This window comes from Propithecus coquereli, unplaced genomic scaffold, assembly GCF_000956105.1.
Source record: "Propithecus coquereli isolate 6110/MARCELLA unplaced genomic scaffold, Pcoq_1.0 Scaffold44, whole genome shotgun sequence".
NCBI classification, from domain to species: Eukaryota; Metazoa; Chordata; class Mammalia; order Primates; family Indriidae; genus Propithecus; species Propithecus coquereli.
The window spans coordinates 3,720,407-3,743,388 of NW_012150174.1; the positions used below are offsets into that span (position 1 = coordinate 3,720,407).

General features: G+C 36.2%; 1 protein-coding gene across 5 annotated transcripts in view; it reads left to right on the plus strand.

The window, feature by feature from the left end:
- SOX6 (SRY (sex determining region Y)-box 6) overlaps positions 1–22,982 on the plus strand; it is a 551,939-nt gene that overhangs the window by 455,072 nt on the left and 73,885 nt on the right. For 3 of the 5 annotated variants that reach the window (XM_012654369.1, XM_012654368.1, XM_012654371.1), the window contains 3 exons: positions 1,145–1,294; positions 6,977–7,160; positions 10,173–10,360. In XM_012654369.1, the coding sequence (XP_012509823.1) occupies positions 1,145–1,294; positions 6,977–7,160; positions 10,173–10,360 (522 nt within the window). Of the gene's footprint in view, positions 1–1,144; positions 1,295–6,976; positions 7,203–10,172; positions 10,361–22,982 lie in introns of all 5 variants that reach the window. The other 2 variants (XM_012654370.1, XM_012654372.1) reach the window with 1 other exon arrangement.

Here is a 22,982-nt window from a genome sequence, read left to right on the forward strand (position 1 = left end):
AGATTAGATGTTACCTAATAGTAAAATAATTTCTGGGTTTTAATTGGTAAAATCATATAATCAACTCTCTTTTAAAGATGTTAACTTGAACCTGGTGCCACTTTGACTTTGATAAAATTAAAATTATGTAAAAAGAGCTTGGCCCACTTGTCTTTCATTCTTTGGCCCTAATTCAGCTAAATAAACATATTTGGAGGTTGACAATTTTAAGATTGATAATGTTAGGTTATCTGCTTATCATGTCTCAGGGAAGGGGAACCCTTTTAAGCTGAGCTGATAGAATGAATAAGATCATTGGTTTGTCAAAGAGAACTATAGGAAGTGCTTCAGAAGAGGCCATGAAACAGCAATGGGGATATAATGAGGATAAACCTGGAGTCCCAGGCAAATGCAGGACCTGAGGACAGAAACTAGGTGATTTGTTCTGAGGCATGTAGGAAATACTTTGTTACCTGGATTGGGTTGAAAATCAAGTGGGCAGTTTCTGTGCTTTGAAAAAGAAGCGTGACTGTTTTTTTAGAAAATTGCTACCGATCTCACCATATTCTCTTGAGGATTATATTGTATGCTGCCTAGAAATAAGACCTTGAAAAAAGAGTGACTGCCATTGGACCACAGGGGTCCTAGAGGCAGTACTTATCATCCAGAAGGATGAGAATGTCTAGAAAAGCTTGGTCAGTGCTGAATAAGAGTGATGTAATTCTTTCTAGAATCTCTAGAAAAATTCAGGTTAGTTTCTTAGTTCATGAATATTAATTTACATTTACTCATTGATTTACATGAGTGGACATACCAGACATTTAAAGAACTTTTCATGAAGATTTTAGAGACTAAAAAGCATCTTAGAGACTACTTAGTCAAATTTCTTTTTGTACAATTGAAGAAACTGAGTTCCAGAGACCTTAAGAGTCTTGGGTCATAAAGTTATTGCTAGATTGACCAGGTAAAGAACCATGGCTCCCATAGAAGTCCTCTTTCTTTCTGTTATATCATTTGCTTTCTTTTATTTTCCTCTTTAAAAAATAGTGAAAGAGAATTGCAAGGCTATCAGAGAAATAGTTATCTAAGAATACGGTAAGTTTTTTTTGAAACTCCATTTCAGCTGCATTTAAAGAGATCAATGTTTGTCTTCCCTGTTTTGCAGCAGCTCTACGCCGCTCAGCTGGCCAGCATGCAGGTGTCACCTGGAGCAAAGATGCCATCAACTCCACAGCCACCAAACACAGCAGGGACGGTCTCACCTACTGGGATAAAAAATGAAAAGAGAGGGACCAGCCCTGTAACTCAAGTTAAGGTACTTGCTTTGCAGGATTGTGGAACCAGTTTGGAAAATAGCTTCACAAGAAAGGTAGTGAACCAGGCTGTATTGGGGATAAACAGCAGGAAACATAGCAATATAAAGGAATCCCAAAATGTCCCTCTTTATGGTAAATTTCATGATTGAGCACTGAGAAACAGGTGTTTCCCTTTTGATAACAATGTGCCATATTGTGAGATCTTTACCTAAATCTGCAAACTAACTTCTCAGGAGTTTTTCCCCTTTGGATTCTGGCTTTTATTTTTTAACGTTTCTTGGCATGAATGGCCATGATTTTATTGCCAGTCTTTGTCATAGACTTGTGGTATTTATCTCCATATTCCTTAAACAGATAGAGAACCAATTTATAGTGCCAGAGAAGGAGGATCTTGAAACCTTAGATTAAAAAAGGGGACAGAAAAAGAATCTAATTCTGGACTTTATATGTTTTGTTGGTGAAGGTCTCTCTTTCAAAACTAGTTATAAATGTGAGCTCTGAGTTGTCATTGCCTAATAATGCTTCTGATGACATATAGTTCTGATAGAATAAACGGGCTTTCCCAAGTTATGTCTGGGATGTTAATAGATGCCTTTCCTCACCAAATTTCAGTGTCATGAAACTGGACAGCCAAGAGATATTTGGTGATAGAGGGGAATTGATGAGCCACTCTAATTTGTGCTGCAGCTGGTACCTATAGGTGGTACTGGTTGGTTTTTATGATTGCATTTGCTTTCTATATTGAATTATCAAATTCAAACCATTCAGAGAAACAATTTTTTTTGTATAATTGACTTATCTACTTGGAGGGGTATGCTAAGTACAGACACTTTATTGTAATGTGACAAAAGTACTGCATTTGCAGAAATTTTGCAATTATTAAATCATCACATGGGAAACAGCTGAGACCAACAAAACTCAGTGTTGGATGCTATATAATCACTGAAATTGTTTTGTTTTCTAAAATTTGCATATAGGAATTTTGAGATTTCAGAAAGGCCTTTAAAAAATGGATCCCAAATACCAAAGATCAAAAAAGTGAATATCCTTAAGGGAGATCGTTCTGCCCATGCACCACCCAAAGGAATTAATTTAATATCACCCATTCTTTTAGATTCTCCAAAGAAATAGATGAACATTTATGTTTTGTTTTTAGAAATATTGAGATATGACAATAGGAAGTTTACATCTCATAAAACAGAATTAGTTATGGAAACAGACTATTTTGCATTCCCAGAGTTTGTGTTTGTGAATAAGAGTCAGAACACTACAACTCAAACCAAGGCACTTTGCTTAATCATAGTTGTTAGAATATGAGTAGTATATCAAACAAAAGTGACTTGAGCTATTGAGTATTAAATATTTTAACGTAAAAAGTCATTTTATAAGTAAGTTGGCCAACTGGAACTGTACCAAACCAAGTCTTTACTGGATGAGTAAAATGTTCCTTGGTTAAATTAGAGTTTATGTCTGCTTTTACCATTCCATCTTTGTGGGCCAACTGAATTTTATTACTTGCTTGACCACATGACAATTCTTAGGGAGTTTTCTGTATAATTTGACTTGACCTTATTTTATGTTAATAACAAAAGAAACATTCCTTTAACTTATTAGATTGTTTTATTATTATTGTATATGCTGATAAAGATAGACCAAAACATAAAGCAAATGTTTTAAATTAAAAATATAGCTATCTATTATTAAAGAAGTACTGAAAATGGTCTTATAGTTTGCTAATAGAAAGAACAGTGGTCACCAAAGTCTGTCATGCTTGTCTTTATTGTCATTGCTCTCTCTGTATATAACATGACCACTTTTTTAAAATTCAGGCATGACATAGGGAAAACTTTGTTGAAGTAACTAAAATAAACATAGATGGTCTTATGTACCTTTTTCCCTCTAGAATTTTTGTCTACTATATCTGTAAACATCAGAAGTCAGAATATTTCCTTTCGAATATCAATTCTACCACTTTTGCTAGCTATGTCACCTTGAGCAAGCTACTTAATTTCTTTTAGCTTTAGTTTTCTCCTCTGTAAAATGGAAGTTAATATTATTGCAATTCTTAAATGATATAATACATCCTCTAGTAAATCGTGTATATTCCATAGAGTTTGTGATGCTGCTGCTGCTAATTACAGTAATAAAGAAGGTGATGCAGTGGTTTTAGTGATTGCGATTGAAATATCTAGTTGTATAATGAGAGAGATCCTAACTAAACATCTAGAGGATTTCCATTGTCAACCATGATGGAGGAATAGGAATCAGATTTACTTTCCCAGCTTAAACAACTAAAACTCAGGACAAAACTATATAAAACAATGGTTTTTAGATATTTACAATAGGAGTACAGGATAGCAATTGCTGTGTGGAGAGAAGCAAGCGAGACAAGCACTACAATTGCTCCAGCTCACTGTCTAGAGGGAGTTTCCAGGCAACTGTGCAGGAAGCTTGGCAGTCTCCCTGAGTAGAGACACAAACTTTAGAGTTTACGAATGCTGATGCAGTTGGAATTCATGAAGCAGGGTACTAGATATCAGAAAGCTGCACACAGAGAGAGTGCTGGAGATCTGCAGAAGGTTCCCCTGAGTATTTAGCTGAGGGCTGATCAACACATGCATGTGACAAAACTACTGGATGTCAAGGGATAACACCGGAATGTAGCAGGCAAAGCAATTGCAAAGTTCACAAAGGGCCTGGAATGGTTTGCATTCCCATTAAAGTGGAAAGATCTCCTGACATGTGGGGCATCAAATAGAGTCTCCAGAATGATATCACCTCAGTAGTGGAGCCAAATTATTAATAGATTAAAGGCTGTTCTGAACTTGCCTAACAAATCTCAAAAGTAAGCCTAGAAAGGACCAAATTATTCTGCATCTCATAACAAAGTTCACAAATATTTAAAGAAATACATAAATGCTAGTACCCAACAATGTAAAATTCATAATGTGTGGCATTCGCTCAATAATTACCAGGCTTTCAAAGAAGCAAGAAAATATGAATAATAAGGAGAAAAATCAATCAATAGAAAAAGACTCCAAAATGCCACAGATGATGGAATTAGTAGATAATACAGTAAAAACAGCTATTATAGGAGAATTCTAACTAGTGCCAAATGAGGTAAACAAATCTGCTCCCTAAAAAGCACCTGTAAGACAGGACAAAATAGACAAATATGACTATTTCTGCATTCTGGAAATTGACCAATGGCATATTATAATCTAAGAAAACATTTATATTTCTTATATGTAAGAATAGTATGAGTCTGTGACATTCTTGCCTAGGACTATTGTTATTTCTCCTATCCACAGGCTCAGTTAGCACGAAGTTTATGTAAGGTGGGAGCAGGCTGTGAGGACCAGCATTAGCTCTGCCATGGAGAAAATGGATTCACTCAATTGGGAGTTGATAGGTGATGCTCATGTCCAGTGGCATTGTTGGTAAAAGTGGCAATCACTGAATTATAAAAATAAGTAAGAAATTAGACCATATTTAAAAAGATGGTTATAAACTTCATATGTTCAAGAAGATAGAGGAAAACATGAGCATGATAAGGCAAGATAAGGAAAACCTAAATCACATGTCTGGAGGTGAAAAATACAGTATTTGAGATGAAAAATACACTGGATGGGTTTAGCAACGGCTTAGACATTGAAAGAAAAGATTAGTGAACTTGAAGACATAGCAATAAAACTATCCAAATGAAACATATAGAAAAAAGACTGATCAGTACTGTGGGGCAATATCAAATGACCTAATATATACAATTGGAACCCAGAAGGAGGAAGAAGGATCAGAAAATTATAATTGAGGAAGCAATGTCTGAAAATTTTCTGCATTTGATGAAAATTCAAAACTTGGATAATGTAGAAGGTCAGTGAATCCCAATTAAAAGAAACATGGAGAAAACTAAATATATAACATATGACTCCCTATTACTTAGATATGAGTAAAGGAACTAACTAGTCTAAATACCCTTTCAATTAAGAGCAAAGGGAAATAAATTGCAATTAAGTGTGTTAGATAATTTTGACAATCATAATGGATATAACTGTGTATCTTGAAAACCTGTCCTATCTCCAAATATAGATAAAAGTACATTGCAACATAGATGTGACAGATGGCCCATTTCTTACTAAGACAAGAAAGAAGAATTAAAAACCTAGGGCATCACTACATTATCAAACAAATGACTTATTTTCTCTGTAGTTTAGTAGAAAAGGGGACTTAGATTTGGAGTCCAATAAATTAGAATTCAAATTTTGTCCCTATGTGCATGGCCTTGGACAAGTGATATTTGTCGTTCTGTCATTTATCATTTTTGACTTCCATTTCCTCATTTGTAAATTTAGAATAGTACTGCCCAGCTTCATAGAGTTATTAAGGGTTAAATGAGCTAATATATGTGAAAATGATTAGTACAGTGCTTGGTGCTCATGTTATTTTTGTTGTCTCTTTCTAATCCTTCTTTCCAAGTAGTATTTTCTGGCATTTTTTTTTTTTTGTTCCCCCTTGATCAGTGATATTAGTACTGGAAAAGACCTTAGCAATCACCTAGTATTGGGCCCTCCTTTTACATATAAAGAAATTGAACCCTGCTGAGGTCACGTGTTTCTTGAGGGGGAGACTATTCTGTTACTGAGCTCTATTATGTGTTTTAAACCATAACATTAAAAGCAAGTTCTCTGTGCCTTCTCAGAAGCAAAATGGGAGTTAATATTTGCTGACAATTTTATTTTAGAACACAATAATGCAGATCTTAAAACTGAACATTTAAATGAATATGCTCATATTACAACTAAAGTTCTAGAATGATGGAAGTGTTGTTACGGGTATTTTATGGCAGGATAAATGAGACAAAATGAAGACAAGAAGCTTAGCTTTCAAGCTCCTGGATAAACTAGAGTTACATGGCAGGTATTTGAATACTGTGCTCAGTGTAGAAGGACGTGTGTCTTAAAATAGACATTCTTTAAATATATGCAGCAAAGAATATAAAGAGACATCACTTTAAACATGAAAAATAAATTGCATATAGCACGGTATATACAACATAATTATAATGTATACTTGATCTTTGTAAAAATTAATTTTAAACATGAATAGAGACCAGAATATAGACCATAAAGAGTGCCCACACCCAGAAAGCCACATAGAAGCTATGCTGTGGCATGCGGCTCCCTGGGCTGGGCCTAGGAGATCAGAAGGCTTCCCATGTTTCCATTTTTAAATCACTTGCAATTGTTTGATTTAAAATATATATTAAAAAATTAGCTGCAGAGACTATTTATAGTTATAGGAACTTTTTGGAGAAAATAACACAAAAGCACTACAGAGCTGCTGAAATTTTAAATAATTCTTTGTAAATGCCCTAGGTTAATTTAGATCCCTGAAAACACATTAGGAAATTAAGCTGTAATGTGAGCTAATTCAGATTTTAATTTGGCAAAGAGAATGATCCAACTACACAGTTAATGTAAACAGAAGCATAACACAGGGAAATTAATGAGGTTTCCTTCCGATGAATCTTCAAGGAGGTAGATAATTAGCTTCTTTTGTTATTATTGTAGGAGAATGTGGCATTGTCTCTGAGGTGTAAAATAACTGTGGCTTACTAAGTGATAATGTGCTTCATTTGTCTTTTTTTTTTTTTAATAATTATTTATGTTAAACTCTTGTAGGATGAAGCAGCAGCACAGCCTCTGAATCTCTCATCCCGACCCAAGACAGCAGAGCCTGTAAAGTCCCCAACATCTCCTACCCAGAGCCTCTTCCCAGCCAGCAAAACCAGCCCTGTCACTCTGCCAAACAAAAGCAGCATCCCTAGCCCCATTGGAGGAAGCCTGGGAAGAGGATCCTCTTTAGGTAAATGGAAAAGTCAACACCAGGGAGAGATTTATGAATTAGGTAAAAGAGAGCAAACCTGTGTAGTGACGACTGATCCTTATTTCCAAAGTGTTTCTTAATAAAAGATGATACTCTTATCTTTTCTACTGAGACATAACCCGATTTAGTATCTTGGGTGCTTAGAACCTTTGGAAATGGTCATAATATAAATCCTGATAAGATGGGTTCTTTAGATGATGATGAGTTAGATCTAGCAATCACAGGCTTAGAAACTTGTGTATTTGGTCAATGTTTTGCTGCTGAAGTAATTTTCCAAGGATCTAAGGACCTGGCTTCAAAGCTGCTTTTCAAAAGGCTAAAATTTATTTGAAATTGTATATCTTCTTTATGTGATTTTTACATCTTATTCCATATTACTTTTGCATTAAAACAAATATGAATGACACACTTCAATAACATATGAAATAATGTCGATACCTAGAAAGATATGTCATGATGATCCTCTGGCTTCTTGCATTCCCCCATATAATTCCAAATATCTCTAGGAAAATTCACACCCTCATGTGAAAAACATGGAGGAAAAAATAAGGGTTTTGGTATGAGAAAGGCTTGGACTGAGTGCCTTCACTTAATAGCTATGTTACCCTGGGAAAGTTATTTAATATTTTTTTAATTCAATTTCCTAATCTCTGAAAAGGTTATAGTATTGCCTAGCTCATAGGTTGTTATGATAATTAAAAGAGAAAAATGCATATAAAGTTCTTAGCACAGGGTCTAACATTTAGAAGGCATTCAAATTTAAAAGACTGGAATGAATGAATATCATTACATTTATATATATGTGGAGTGAAACAATAAATGTGAAAGCACTTGTGATCAAGAGAGTGCCAAATAAGTATTAGCATTAGTGTTACTATACTCTTTAAGTCTCTTAATTTCCAAATAAAGACACAGAGATCAAAAGGGGACAAGATCCAGCATTTCATCATCAAATTACATTTCTTGCATTATCGAGTCCTAGAGTCTGAAATGCTTATTACAACAGATAAAGAAAACTGTATAATTATAGCCATTTACAGTTTAAAAACACTTTTCTCTATTTTATCTCATTGGATTTTTCACAATAGTCTTGTGAGTTAAGTTGTGTATTAGTATTACCCTCATTGTGAGACTAAACTGTGGTTCTTAGAAGTAGAATGACTTGCTCATACTCCTGTAGCTAGAACCGGGACTAGAATCCAGGTCCTCTCACACATAATTCAGTGTTCATTTTATAAACTTACAGTTGGAATTTTTGTTCAATTTTGCCAAGTCTAAGTAAATCTGATAGTGAGATGTAAATCTTCCTCGTTGAAATTTAGGACATTGGGATCTCTATAGCAGCCTATTCTCAATTTGAGTCAGGATGCCTCTTCCAGGGACTCGAAGTTTTTACCTCAAGTCAGTGGTATCCATGTAGAAGACAGAAGTGAATCATTTCTAACATATGAATATGAGGAATATCACTTGGCTGGATTTTTGGAAGTTATGAAATAAGGAAAAAAGACAACATAAGTTACAAAGTTGATCTCGAAATGACCCTCCTATAATCCACTTCTGAATTTTGTTTAGAAAGCATTTCTCTGCTGTATTGAGCATCCTGAGGGGCAAAGATGACTATGTTACAGAACCTGCTCTTGGGACACTTTTACCTCAGCAGAGCATACTCCTAGATCATGAATTACACACAGGCTTAATAGCACCTGCACTTGAACAGCACTCTTGTCCAGACGATATTGGATAGAAATAGTCTTTTTTTAATCAGAAAAGCTATAGAACAAAAGCTGTGGGTTTTCTATATCCTAAAATTGACTGACTTAACAGAAATTTCACAGATAGCCTTAAGAATCTTTTCCAAACTCAAATGCATATGTTCATACATTGCACTCACAAGACCTATGTCGTGAGCTTGATTTTTGTCTGGTTTCATCTGTCCTGTCTATGTGAGGTATATACACACACACACACACACACACACACACACACACACACACACACACACATATGCTATGAAGTGCTCATTCCAGGCTGCAAACAAGTGGATCACGTTAAAATTTACCACAGCAATTTAAACCTATCAATCATTAAACAATTGCCCTCTTTTTGTCTAAAATTGGAAAAGCTTACTCATTCTTACCTATAGTGAAATGCAAGAAATGTTAGAAAATTAGTCAGTTTAATTTAGAATTTTCCCCTTTTGCTACACGGAATGCAATGGAAGCAAATATTTATTCTCACTTTATTTGAAGTTTTGTACTTATGTGAAAACCATTCCCACACATATAGCCTCACTGTCATGAAGATAGGGAGATGAGAGCAGCGGGTGTTCAAGTTGGGGGTGGGGAATGGGTTGTCATTCTCTTGGTAAATAACTGAGGCAGCATGATGAGAAGAATGCTTCATTAACCAGCCAGCAATTGGGGAATGGAGAGGATGGTGTATTCCTTCCGCCCACTCTCTCCAACAGTGGACATATGAACACACAGATACAGATGTCACTAAAGTACACATGTAGCCTCATAGATTTTTTCTACTAGGCCAGAAACAGCTTTCCTGCATTAGCACCAAATATAACGGGTAGCCTGGACAAACCTCTCTGCTTCATCCCCACCCTCTGCCCCCTTCCTTCCCACAACTCCTGCACAGAAGAGGCAAGATTGTATGCTAATTGTACATATAGGATGAACAGATATCTTCCCCCAATATATACGCAATAGAAATCTAGGAACCTTCATCTGTGAGGAGGTGAGTAGACAGAATCCAGATAGACTAGAGTGCTGGGGTTTCTTCCAGTGGCTGAAAAAACCCAGCACAGCTTGGATGCCCTGGCTTTCTATGCCCTGTGCATAGTATTGTACAGTTTTTTAAATAGCAAATGTACCCCTTCTTTGTTCGGGGAATGCAGTTTTCTACAGGGGAATGGATAGTAGCAGTGCTTTTATTTAAGAGTCTAACCTCACAAGCCTCTAATAATGCATTCTGTGTATGCAGATATCCTGTCCAGTCTCAACTCCCCTGCCCTGTTTGGGGATCAGGATACAGTGATGAAAGCCATTCAGGAGGCTCGGAAGATGCGAGAACAGATCCAACGGGAGCAACAGCAGCAACAGCCACATGGTGTTGATGGGAAACTGTCCTCCATGAATAATATGGGGCTGAACAACTGCAGGAATGAAAAGGTAAAACTTGCTTCCTTCCTTCACTGGATCTTCCATACCCATTGGCTTACTCTCTGGCTCTTTCCAGGCTCCCAACCATCAATCTGAAGCCATAGATTTAGGCTTCCAGCTTGAGGGCTGTCTTGTATTTTGCACAAATCTGTCATGTATCACATTTAAAATGGTAAATGATTAACAAATATGTCTTCTTCCAGTCAGTGTGAATTGCCTCCCAGGCACCCAACTTGCCTGTCTATTGGTGTGTCTTTCTGTCACATTCTGAAATATTTAAATGTATCTTATAATAAAGGGGCTATATGATAGTATTAGAATAAGAATAAAGTATCAGAATATTAAAAAAGGAAGACACACATATGTTCCCAATAAAGGCTAAGTCACAATGACTCACCATTAAATTTAATACTAAGCTTCCTATTAACCAGGCCAAAAAAACCTAATAAAGCAATTTACAAAATTCATTTATTTATTTTGTGATTTAGAAAATTGTTTATTGAGTACCTATTCTATGATGGACTCTGTTCTAGGCACTAGAGTTACAGCAGTGAGCAAATCTGATAGAAATACCTACTCTCATAGAGCTTGCATTCTAATAGGGAAACACAGATGATTAAGAAATAAACAATTAAATGTATGGTATAATTTCAGGAGGTGAATAAATACCATGAGAGAAAAATAGAAGCAAGGTAAGGGAATAGTGAATTATGAAGTTGTTATGTTAGATGGGGTGGTAAGGACTCTCTGAGGAAGTGACATTGAGTAGAGAGCTGACCGTCTAAAAGAGCAGGAGCAAGAGCATTCCAGGTAGCAGGAGCCATAAGTGTAGAGGCCCTTAGAGGGGTGGGATCAGGACCAGGGAGGCCAGCATGGCAAGAGTGGCATGAGAGAAGGGATAGCAGGGGGACATGAAGAAAATGTGATAGGCTGGGGCAGAACATGGATGTAGTAGGCCCTGGAAAGGCTTTTCATTTTATTCTGAGTGTGATGGGAATCCCCAGACCGGTTTTCTCCAGGGAATTGATGTGATCAGAGTTACATGTAAAAGAATCATTCTGTCTACTATGGAAGAATGAACTGTAGGAGGTTAAGAATGGAAACAGGAAGACCAGTTGAGAAGCTATTGTAGTAGACTGCGTGAAAAGTTCTGATTAGCTGACAGAATGAAACATGCCATTTTTTTTTAAAAGAGGTGAAAATACTTTCCCAACACTAAATTGTTTAATGCTTTTTTTTTAAAACATGGTAACTGTCTAGGAACAAATGAGTGGCATGATGGGCAATGTCTTTGGTAACAGTTTTAGAGTAAATTAAAAAAAATTATTTCCATTCATATGTTTATTCTATAAAGGCTACGAATATAATATACTGAAGTCAGGGCCAAGAGACCTCTCTTTGTCTCACTTCTCGCTAATTCTAGCATGGATGCTGTGGCAAAGACTCCATTCATCAGAATAAAATTTATAGTTTACCCAATTCCTAGGAGGATTTGTTTTTTTCAAAGCATTACCGGGCTACAAATGTTTTTGGTTACAAGGATTGCTTTTGTAATGCTTGAATCAGGGTTCTTAGTGTGCCTATTACCCAGATAGTGTTCATTGTACCCATCAGGTAGGTTTTTGGCCATCCCCTCCTTCCGCCTCCCCCTGGTGGACTTCCATTGAGTCATATATCCCTCCATGCAAATATGTGCTCATGGGTTCATTCCAATTTACTAGTGAGCACATATGGTGTTTGTTTTTCCATTCTTTAGATATTCACTTAGGATAATGGTCTCTAGTTCCATCCATATTGTTGCAAATGGCATTAAGTCATCCTTCTTCATGGCTGAGTAGTATTCCATGGTATACATATACCACATTTTGTTAATCTATCATGAATTGATGGGCATTTGGGTTGATTCCACATCTTTGCAATTGTGAATTGTGCTGCAGTAAACATTTGAGTGCAGGTGTCTTTTTGATAAAATGACTTCTTTTTCTTTGGGTAAATACCAGGTAGTGGGATTGCTGGATTGAATGGTAGGTCAACTTTTAGTTCTCTGAGGAATCTCCATACTGATTTCCATAGAGGTTGAACTAATTTTCAGCCCCACCAACAGTGTATAAGCATTCCTTTCTCTCTGCATCCCCATTCAGTATGATGCTGGCTGTGGGTTTGTCATATATGACTTTTATAATTTTGAGATATATTCCTTCTATGTCATGTTTTTCGAGGGTTTTTATCATTAAAGGGCAATGAATTTTGTTGAATGCTTTTTCTGCATCTATTGAAATGATCATATGATCATTGTTTTTGCTTCTTTTTATTGTTGACTCACATTTATTGATTTACGTATATTGAACCATCCTTGCTTCTTTGGGATGAAGCCCACTTGGTCATGGTGGATTATTTTTTTGACATGCTGTTGAATTTGGTTTGCTAGTATTTTATTGAGGATTTTTGTATCTATATTCATAAGGGATATTGGTCTTTAGTTTCTTTTTTTGTTGTGTCCTCTCCTGACTTTTTAATATCAAGGTGATACTGGCTTCATAGAATGAATTGGGGAGGATTTCCTCATTCTCGATGTTATGGAATAATTTATGCAGTATGGGTACCAACTCTTCTTTGTAGGCCTGATAAAATTCAGCTGTGAATCCATCTGGTCTGGGGGTTTTTTTGTTGTTGTTGGAAGATTTTTATTTTTCCTTCAATCTCGCTGCTCATTATTGGTCTGTTCAGGAGTTCAATTTCTTCCTGATTGAGTCTTGGGAGATTTGTGTGTTTCCAGGAATTTGTCCATTTCCTCTCTGTTTGTGAGTTTATGTGCATAGAGATTTTCATAGTATTCACAGATGATATTCTATATTTCTGTGATATCAGTTGTAATATTTCCTTTTTCATTTCTGAATGAGCATTAATTATTTGGGTCCTTTCTCTTCTATTCTTGGCAAGAGGTCTATCAATTTTGGCAAGAGGTCTGCCAAAAAGTTCTATAAATTTTGTTTATCTTTTCAAAGAACCAACTTTTGTTTTGTTGATCTTCTGTATTATTTTCTTTTTTTTTTCAATTTCATTTAGTGCTGCTCTGACCTTAGTTATTTCTTTTCTTCTGCTGGGTTTGTGATCTATTTGCTCTTTCTTTTCTAGTTCCTTGAGATGCGTCATTAGATTATTAATTTGTGATCTTTCTGTCTTTCTGATGGATTTTTAAATTAGCATGTGGAAGAAGTCATGAGGTAAGTATGTGGTCGTGTGTGCTCTTATCCATGCATTTGCATACATAGCCATATCTAGGGTGTTTGTTTTCTTATGTTTTATTTTCAAAAGGTATGGTGATGGTGACAATCTGAGAATGCGGGTGTGTTAGTTTCCTAGGGGGTTGCTGAAAACAACAGAAATTTATTCTCTCACAATTCTGGAGGCCAATCCCAAATCAAGGTGTCAGCAGGGCTATCCTCCCTCTGAAGGCTCTAAAGAAGAATCCTCCCTTGCCTTTTTCTAGCTTCTCATGGTTGCTGGCAATCCTTGACATTTCTTAACTTATAGCTGCATCACTCTAATTTCTGCCTCCCTCTTCCATAGTTGCCTTCCCTCTCTGTGTGTCTCCAAATCTCTCTCTCTTTATAAGGACATCGGTCATTGGATTTAGGGCTCACCGTAATCCATTGTGAGCTTATTTTAACTTGATTACATCTGCAAAGACTCTATTTATAAGTAAGGTTACATTTATAGGTACCAAAGATTAAGACTTGGACATATCTTTCTAGAGGTACAATTCAACCTATTAGAGTGGCATACAGAGCCATTGCTCATGCTGAATCAGTCTCACACTAGGAGACAACTTGGGTGCAGAGGACTGGGAGGCGGGTTTATGGGAATGGGAGAATGATGGGACTCTCAAAGCATATATGTGATCAAAACCCTTGTACAGATTAGGAAGCTTAGCTCTGAAAGAGTGTTGACTTCCCAAACTTTAGTAAAGAATTTGACTTTACCCTCATTTCTCAATGCGTTGATTTACTCATGTTAACATTATACATATACACACACACGTTATATATATAAAATAAAAATATATATACAAATAAAAATGTATATATATAAAAATACATACACATGTGTGTGTGTGTCTGTGTGTGTATAAATAAAATGATAGTGGATCTTTTGGTGCCTGCTAAGCCATAAACTTTTACGTACTTTGAATTAATCATGTACATGCCAATCACTGGTTCTTCTTGCTCTCTAAGTGCCCCATTTCCCAGTAAATGTCCCATCCCATTTTGGAACCTTGGCAGTGGGCTCACAAGGCCGAGCCCCTCTTTAACAGCTGCCTGAGTGGATAGTTAGGTATAGAGTATGGTTTCAGGGCTACAAGAGAAGAAAAGCCTTACCTCCAAACCTCTTCTACCACTCTGATATTAGAGACAAACAGAGTCATTTTTTTGACCTGAGATAGTCATCTGCTCAGTGAAAACATCATGAAATAATAACAAATTTAATCTTAATGTGAATAAATTTATAAGATTCTGTTTTGTGATGTGGGTAAGTGAACAAGTTTAGGCATAGGGATATTGAGTAGGAAATTTGGTTAAAAACAAGAGAATGGGCACATGTACCAGGGACCATATCCTACTTTACAATATTGCCAAGGATTAATTTTAAAAATTAGTTTGAGAAGCACATCAGTGATTTTTTGAACTCAGTCTTTTAAATTATTTTTAATTATTAGATTTCAATTGAAAGTAATATATGCTTACTAAAAATTCTAATAATACAGAAATATATGTGGTGAAAAAGCTAATAACCCCCTTTCCCCATTAACTATTAAATATTCAGAAATTTTCTTTGAGTAGTAGCAATCGTTAGGGAATCAGAAATTTTCTTTGCATAGATAAGAAAGTATTAATGAGTTTAAAAATATACATTCTCACTTAAAACAGTAGTCACTGAGTTGTCACTTACCAGCTGTGTAATGTTTGGCAAGTTGATTAACCTCTCTGAACCTCAATTTCTTCATCTATAAATTGGGGTAGTGATTTAGGTTGTAATGAAATAAAATATATATGAATGTAGCTAGCATAGGCCCTGGTACAGAGTAGATACTTCATATGTTTCCCATACCTTTAAATCATGGATGACCTTTGAGTGTCTAGAACAAATATACTGGTTCAAACAAAAATATTTGTTTCTTTTGTTATCAATTTTTTTTCTATAAAGGTTTTATTTTTCATGGAGGGAAGAGCTGGTTCAGTCCTTCTTGGCAGCCATTTTCCTCATGCTCAGCTCCTCTCACTACCTTGGCATGGATGTATGTCCCTACCCTTTTTTTGGTAAACTTGAGGGCCCCCTTGTCTTTGGAGAACTTGAGCAGCTCTGTGGTGCATCACTTGTATGGGGCAAAGCCATACACCTTTGGATTGTGACCCACATGAACTTGATGTATGTAGTGAAATGGTGACAGCAGTGGCTGTGGCATCTGTGCCTGGGGTTGCCCATGTTCTTACTCACCTGGTAGCCCTGGTTGAGGCTCCCAGCTATGGGTTAGCACAGAGCCATGGCTGCTGCTCTTCAATGGTTGCCATGGTGGCAAGGCACAAATACACTATTTTGTAACAGATATAAGATTCTCACGCAGTAATGAAAGGGTCAGCAGAAAGAATAAATATCTCAAATGTTGCCATATTAGCCAACTTACACAGTTTAACTTCTTTCCAATTGAGTTAATACACACAGATATGGAAACTTCAGGATCTTACAATATAAGTATCCTATAGGGTGTAGTTGTTTTATTAGGTTAAATCAGAGTTTCTGAATGTTAGCATTACTAACATTTTTGGTTGGATAATTCTTTGTCACTGGGGCTATCTGGCTTCTATTCACTAGATGCATCCTCTCTCCCCCTTTTGTGACAACTAACTATGTCTCCAGACCTTGCCAAATGTCACCTAGGGGAGGAAGGCAAAATTACCCCTAGTTGAGAGCTAGTGGGTTAAATCATACCTTGCTTCCAGGAATGAGTCTCTCTGTTTGACGTTGTGATCCTATGTCTTAGTCAGCTTGGGCTTCTATAAGAAATAACATAAACTGTGTGGCTTAAACCACAAAAGTTTATTTCTCTCAGTTCTGGTAGCTGGAAGTCCAAGATCAGGGTGCCAGCATAGTCAGGTTCTGGTGAGGGCCCTCTTCTTAGCCTATAAACAGCCACCTTCTGGCTGTATCCTTACATGAGAAAGAGAGGTCTGGTCTCCTCATCTTCTTATAAAGGCACTAATTCTGTTATGGGGGCTCTACCCTCTTGACCTCATCTAAACCTATAAACCTCCCAGAGGCCCACCTCCAATTGCCATCACATTGAGGATTAGGGATTCAATATATGGATTTTTAAGGGGACACAAAAATTCAGTCCATAGCAACTTATATCGTTCAATTTGTACCATCTTGAAGTTCAAAGTTAAACACTGTTAACTTCAAATTCTATAGATTAATTTTAAGTATTTCTCATTGACTTTTCTTAATTCATTTGGTAGAAAGAAGTCTGACGTTTAAAAGGATAAAAATTTATTTTGCTTTTGAAGACATGAGAGAAAGATGAGAGATAAGGTTAAGGTTGAAAAAAAATGAATGAATAAATAAATAAATCCAAATTTGACCTAAAACATATCACACTGAATATAACCCAACCCCGGAAGCTAAGCTGCAAACGGTTTCTACAGAACTAGGAAATGTTGGTTTTCTAGTTGAAGGGAGTTGTCTCAGTAGGTAACTTTACTGGAGTTGAATTTGGGGTACTGGAAAAGTTCATTAGGGCTAATGTGTCCAAGAGCTCTCCTTAACCTATTCTCCCTCCTGCATAATGTCACTGTTTTGAACATTTTATTTTGTGATTCTTTTGGCATCGTTTAGTTTCTAGAGTCAATATCTATCTTTGCTTGTTAGGTTAGTTGCAGTCAGAAGAATAAATTAAGAATAGTGCTAACGGACTCCTGTGCTGGTAGCTTTGGCTCTCTTAAAATCAAAATATCCATCTTAGTTGTATGAGGTTCCATGGAGCACTACTTTTTCTTCCATGGATCATATTTTCTTCTGAGTCAAAGAGGGTAAACCTATAATGTGCAATTAGACTGGAAAATGGATTGTGACAAATTCAATTTTGCTATCTTCAAAATTGTCCATCTTGGAATTATCTCAATTTCTTTAACTATAAAGATCCACAAATTAGGTTTATGAATTTGTTTTTTGTAGCCCATATACAGTTTTAGATAATTTTTCAGTGTTACTGTCATAAAACCTTATAATTTGTTAGGCATACCTCGTCTCTCTCTTATTTGGACATTCTTTACAAAGGAGTGTGGCACCTTTACAAAGGTCTGGGAAGCAGACTGTGAGATGGAAATTAGCATGCAGATTTATTAGGAGTGTTCTTAGGATCGCCACCTGAGGAAGGGAGAGGACAAAAGCAGGACTGGGCAGAGGGAGAGGTGTGCATTCTCAGCTAAGGCTTAAGGCAACGCCATAGGAAGCTTCTAATGGCTGCCCATGGCCATTCAGAATTCAGAATTGTCCCAAGTTGGGGTGAGAGAGTGAGCTTTTTGTTTTGTTTTGTTTTGTTTTTTTAGAGATAGGGTCTTGCTCTGTCACGCAGGGTGGAGTACAGTGGTATTATCATAGCTCACTGCGTCCTTGAATTTCTGGGCTCATGAGATCCTCCTGCCTCAGCCTTCCGAGTAGCTGGGACTACAGGTGCATACCACCACGTTCAGCTAATTTTTTAAATTTTTTTTGTAGAAACACAGTCTCACTATGTTGCCCAGGCTGGGCTCAAACTCCTGGCCTCCAGGAACCCTCCTCCCTTGGCCTCCCAAAGTGCTGGGATTTCAGGCATGATCCACTATGCCTGGCCCGGCAAGATTTTAAACTCTTGTGTCAACCAGTCACTGGATGAGGGCTACCCCAGGAAGAGGACATAACCTTGAGTGAGGTAACTCTCATCAGCTAAGGCAATGCCATAGAGCGCTGGCAGCTAAGGACTAGCTACCAATTGTTATTTCCAGCAACTGAGGGAATAAATTTTCCAGTCCTGAAGGGGTATCTGGGCAGCACATCATAGTGTCCACTGTGGTATGTTACATTTAATAACATTAGATATATATAAGACAGTCTTTGTATGTATCATAAATGTGGGTGGACATTTACTATACAGGCATAGGGGTGCCTGTGTCTTTATACCACATATAGAGTCACATATATGTCCATATGAATACATGTTTACCCATGGTGTGTTTCACTTTATTGGATAAATCTGTATTTTGGCACTTTAAAATGAAACATTGTTGACTTGATCGGCCAGAACGACACCAATGGAGTTGTTCTGGTTGGCTGAGTCATGAGGTATTTAGATCCGTTAAATATATGCATTGTAGGGACAATAGACTGTAACGGCACCTTAGGAGCTGTTATGCTCCATCACTTCAACATAGTTTCTGTGCACGGATTGTGAGTGTCCTGCCAGCAGAAATCAAATTACTGCCCTGGGTTTTAGCTTTCCACACCAAGAACACCAGACATCTCCATCCCTATCTAAGTACCGGTGCAATTTGATCATGTTATAGGCTAATTGCTTACCAAATTTTGTTGTTTTGACATCTTTAAGATAGAGAGTATTTTAGTCATGACAATACACAGCACAATTTTAATTAGGCTGCTTCTAGATGTCCTTCAAGCTAGGCTAAGGGCATCTGGCTGGAACAGAGGCAAGGCAGGATGGGCCTTCGTAATGAAGACATCTATGTTAAAGCGTGTTCTGTAACTTTTCTCACCTTCTTGATGCTTGAACACAGCCTCGGTTATTGGTTAGGATGCTTTCCTGCATAGATATTATGTAAACCAGTAGACTGATTACCTACTGATCACAGCTATGGATGTGGCTGTGAACTGCTAGTCCCCTCTTCTTTTGGGAATCAATTCAGAAAAATGCTTGACCTCATCAGGTGTCAAAATGAGCTACAATGGATACTATTATCACACTTTACCTGCTTCTGAAGTACATTGGTGGGATTAAAACTGTGGAGCAAAAAAATTGGAAGGAACATTATGTGACCAGGTGCAATCACTTTAATTTACAGATGGGAAAACTGAACCTACAGAAAGAAAAGAATTTAGCCACCATCCTAGTGTATTTGTGGTAAGGCGGGAATTAAATCTCAGCTTTCCTAATTCCTAGTTATTGGTATTTCAACTTACAAACTAGTACCAGATTCGTTTATTAATTTCCTATGACATCTTTAAACCTATGTCATACAAAAGTACATTTTACATTGGCAATCTTAACCTTTGATGAATTAAGGCAGGAAATAAATAAACAAAACTATAAAGCAGGAAAGCATTGATCTCCTTGCTTTCTATATACTTGTCACCTTCTGTCTGGATAGGGCATTTTTCCCTGCCATGGTGTCTGTTGGTTCTGGCTCTTGGAAAGATATCAGTCAGGAAACAGAAGATTGGCTGATGTTGGTATACGCGAAGAAACAAAGGAGATGGCTAGGTCAGGAGCAATAATCGAATTACAGGCCACGTAGTAGATTAGAAAGAGCATGGATTTTGGAGTTGATTAATCTTGGGTCTCCATCTCCCTGTGCTATTTTATAACTGTGTTACTTAAGTACATTACTTACCCTCTCTGAGTCTCTATGATCATACCTATAAAATGGAGATAATTATCCTTTTCTTGAAGGGTTGTTTTGAGGAAAAGTGTATGTAGAGCACATACCTTGCACAGGAGATGCTCAATTAACCTGTTTTTTCTCATTTTGAGATGTCAGGCAGCTTGTCAAATCTGTTGTTAATTCTGTTATTTTTCTCTGTTTGATATTCCACAATGGTAAATGGGTCAACCTATTGTTCCTTAGGACCAAAGTGTCTTAAAATAGAATGGAAGGCTAGTTCTTACAAAGTCAAGATATGCCTTTTTCTTTTCATTCGTAGAGTAATTTGTATAAAGTTACCTACTAGAATCTAGCTACCTACTAGAATCTGGTCATAGCCAACATGACAATAATATTCAAATTTGATTGTGTGATAGCAAGCTTTTGTCCCTAATTTAATGTATTCTTTAATATATTTCCACAAAAGCAGAATTTCAATCTTTTGAAAATGGTTGATAACTATATACATTCTCATACTCAAATGATATTTTTTCAATGAAATAAATAGGAAAAATAATAATCCAATCATCGAGGCATAATGTAAACTTGTTCCTATTTACTCAAAAAGCCATTGTTCATTTTCTGAAAGTGTAGATTCTCATTTCTCACCCATCTTTGCAAAAATATCAGAATAGTACATCAGTATTACACTGATGTAATACTGCCCCCTTTTATTGGAAAAGAAAAACATACTGTACATCTTCTGCTTCACATTGTCAATTACCATAGTTCCTTCTTATTCATACAATTGATTCAGGTATTCGTTGTTGCATGACAGGATAAATTTAGACAGAAGATCAATATAGCTGTAAACAATAAGTGAAAGGGGGTTGTGAGCAAATTATTTAGCAAAGTGTGTTTGGAATGAATGAGCTCCTTCTACAGCTCACAGACTAGTGAGGTTTTGTTGTTTTCAGAGGTACACATAGTACTAATTAATCAGGATTGTCATTCTTGTGAACACTTGACTAAATGCTCAGTTGCAGTGCTTTTCTATGTTAACCTATTCCTAAGAGTAATAACAAACTGTACTACGAGGAGTGTGGGGCACATTAGAGATTTTGCAGTGAAGGAACAAATTCTAATTGTAATCCTCCTCATTTGCAAAGCAGAGCAGTAGTCAGTGTTTAAAAAACATTTGCATGGTACTCATGTCATGACAAGGAATATTTTTATAGTGCTTCTATGTTCCAAAAATATTAATGCATATATTATTTTTCTTGAACCTCTCCAAATTCAGGGATGTAGGTATTACTGTTCCTGTTTCACAGATGAAGAAACTAAGGCCGGCTCTGGATAGCTTTCCTCCAGCATTCCCTCTCTCCCATCTCATTTGTTCCCCACATCTGAGATTGACAGGACTATTTTACTTAAAAATCTAAAAAAAGATATACATTTGAGTTTCTAACACCAATTTTAATAAAGTGAATGCTAAAATTTTGAGCTAAAGATATCTACCTAGATATGTGTGCTTCATACCTATTTCTTTGAAATGAATAGCTGTATTTATGCTTGTGTTAGTGTTTTTCTAAAAGAACATACACAGATCAAAAATGCTATAAAATTAGAAAAAAGCAAGGTGAGTTTTATTACTGTTGGATTTTGCATTTGAACTAATAACATTGGGCAACCTATGAAGTGCTGTATGTAGGCTACTGGCTGAATGTAATCATTAAGTTCTTTTTATTTCTGTTGTCAGGGCTACTTGATTGGTTGCCTAGCTACTAGTTTAAGGCCTAATTCATAAAAAACAACAACAAACTTGTTTGGCTCTTTTCTTCTCTGCACTTTAAATGGAAAAAATGGTGACAATTTATATAGCTTTAGAAGTTCAAAATACTTCCTAGGGATAGGTGTGGGGTGAGAGCAATTATAAAGCTTTTAGTTTTGTTTACAAGTTTTATAGTCAAAAGTCCACATCTAGTTAATGTATCTCCCAGTGAAAGGGTTAAAATTCTATACATCCAGTTAATAATTTTGCATACATTTTCTGAAAGAGTTGTTGGTTTTGTTATATATGGAGCAAATTTACTAATTATGAGGATTTTATAGACCTAACCTCCACTATGGCAGATACTTTTTAATCTTTAATCCTTCTAGATCTAGTATCTTCTACATATAATCACTTAATCCTTCTAGACTAGTTCTTTCACCTTTTTTAGTCTCAGGGCCTATTACACTCTTAAAAATTATTAAAGACTCAAAGTGTTTTGATTTATGTGGGATATATAAATCAATATTTATCATATTATGTTTTAAAACTGAAATATTAAAAATATTATTTATTTAAAATCCATCTATAAGATGTTAATATAAATAACATTTTAATATTAACTATATTTTCCAAAGTAAGAAAATAGAAGATTGGCTTTGCTATACATTTTTACAAAATTCTTTAATGTCCTACCTGTGAGAGGACAGCTTGATTCTCATATCTGCTTCTGTATTGAAATTGCATCATTGCCATGCACCTTCTGGAAAACTTCACTGTATGTGCAGGAGAGAATGAGAATGCAAAAGGTAAATAATGTCAGTATTATTATGGAAATAGTTTTAGTCTAGTGGACCCTCTGAAAGTGTCTTTGAGATTGCCAAGGGGGATAATTAGAAAATATGCTATAGAACCTATATATGCATTAAGAATGTTTTAATTGCATTCACTTTAACTTTAATAACAGTTTTCACTGATCAACATAGTAAATGTTCAAAAATGACTAGTGGTTTTATTCTGTTTGAATTAAGGAGCAAAACAGTTAATAAAATCTTGTATTTCTAACTTGCCTTGATACAAAAAGGATTTTGGGTGGTTCGTGGTGATATATACAGTAAAACAACATAGAAAATAAAAAGAAGAGCTAGTGGGAAAGAAAAATTGAGGGTAGGAAGATAAGTTAAAGCTCAGATTAAGTAAGTGCACAAAAATTCTTATCATACGTATTTAC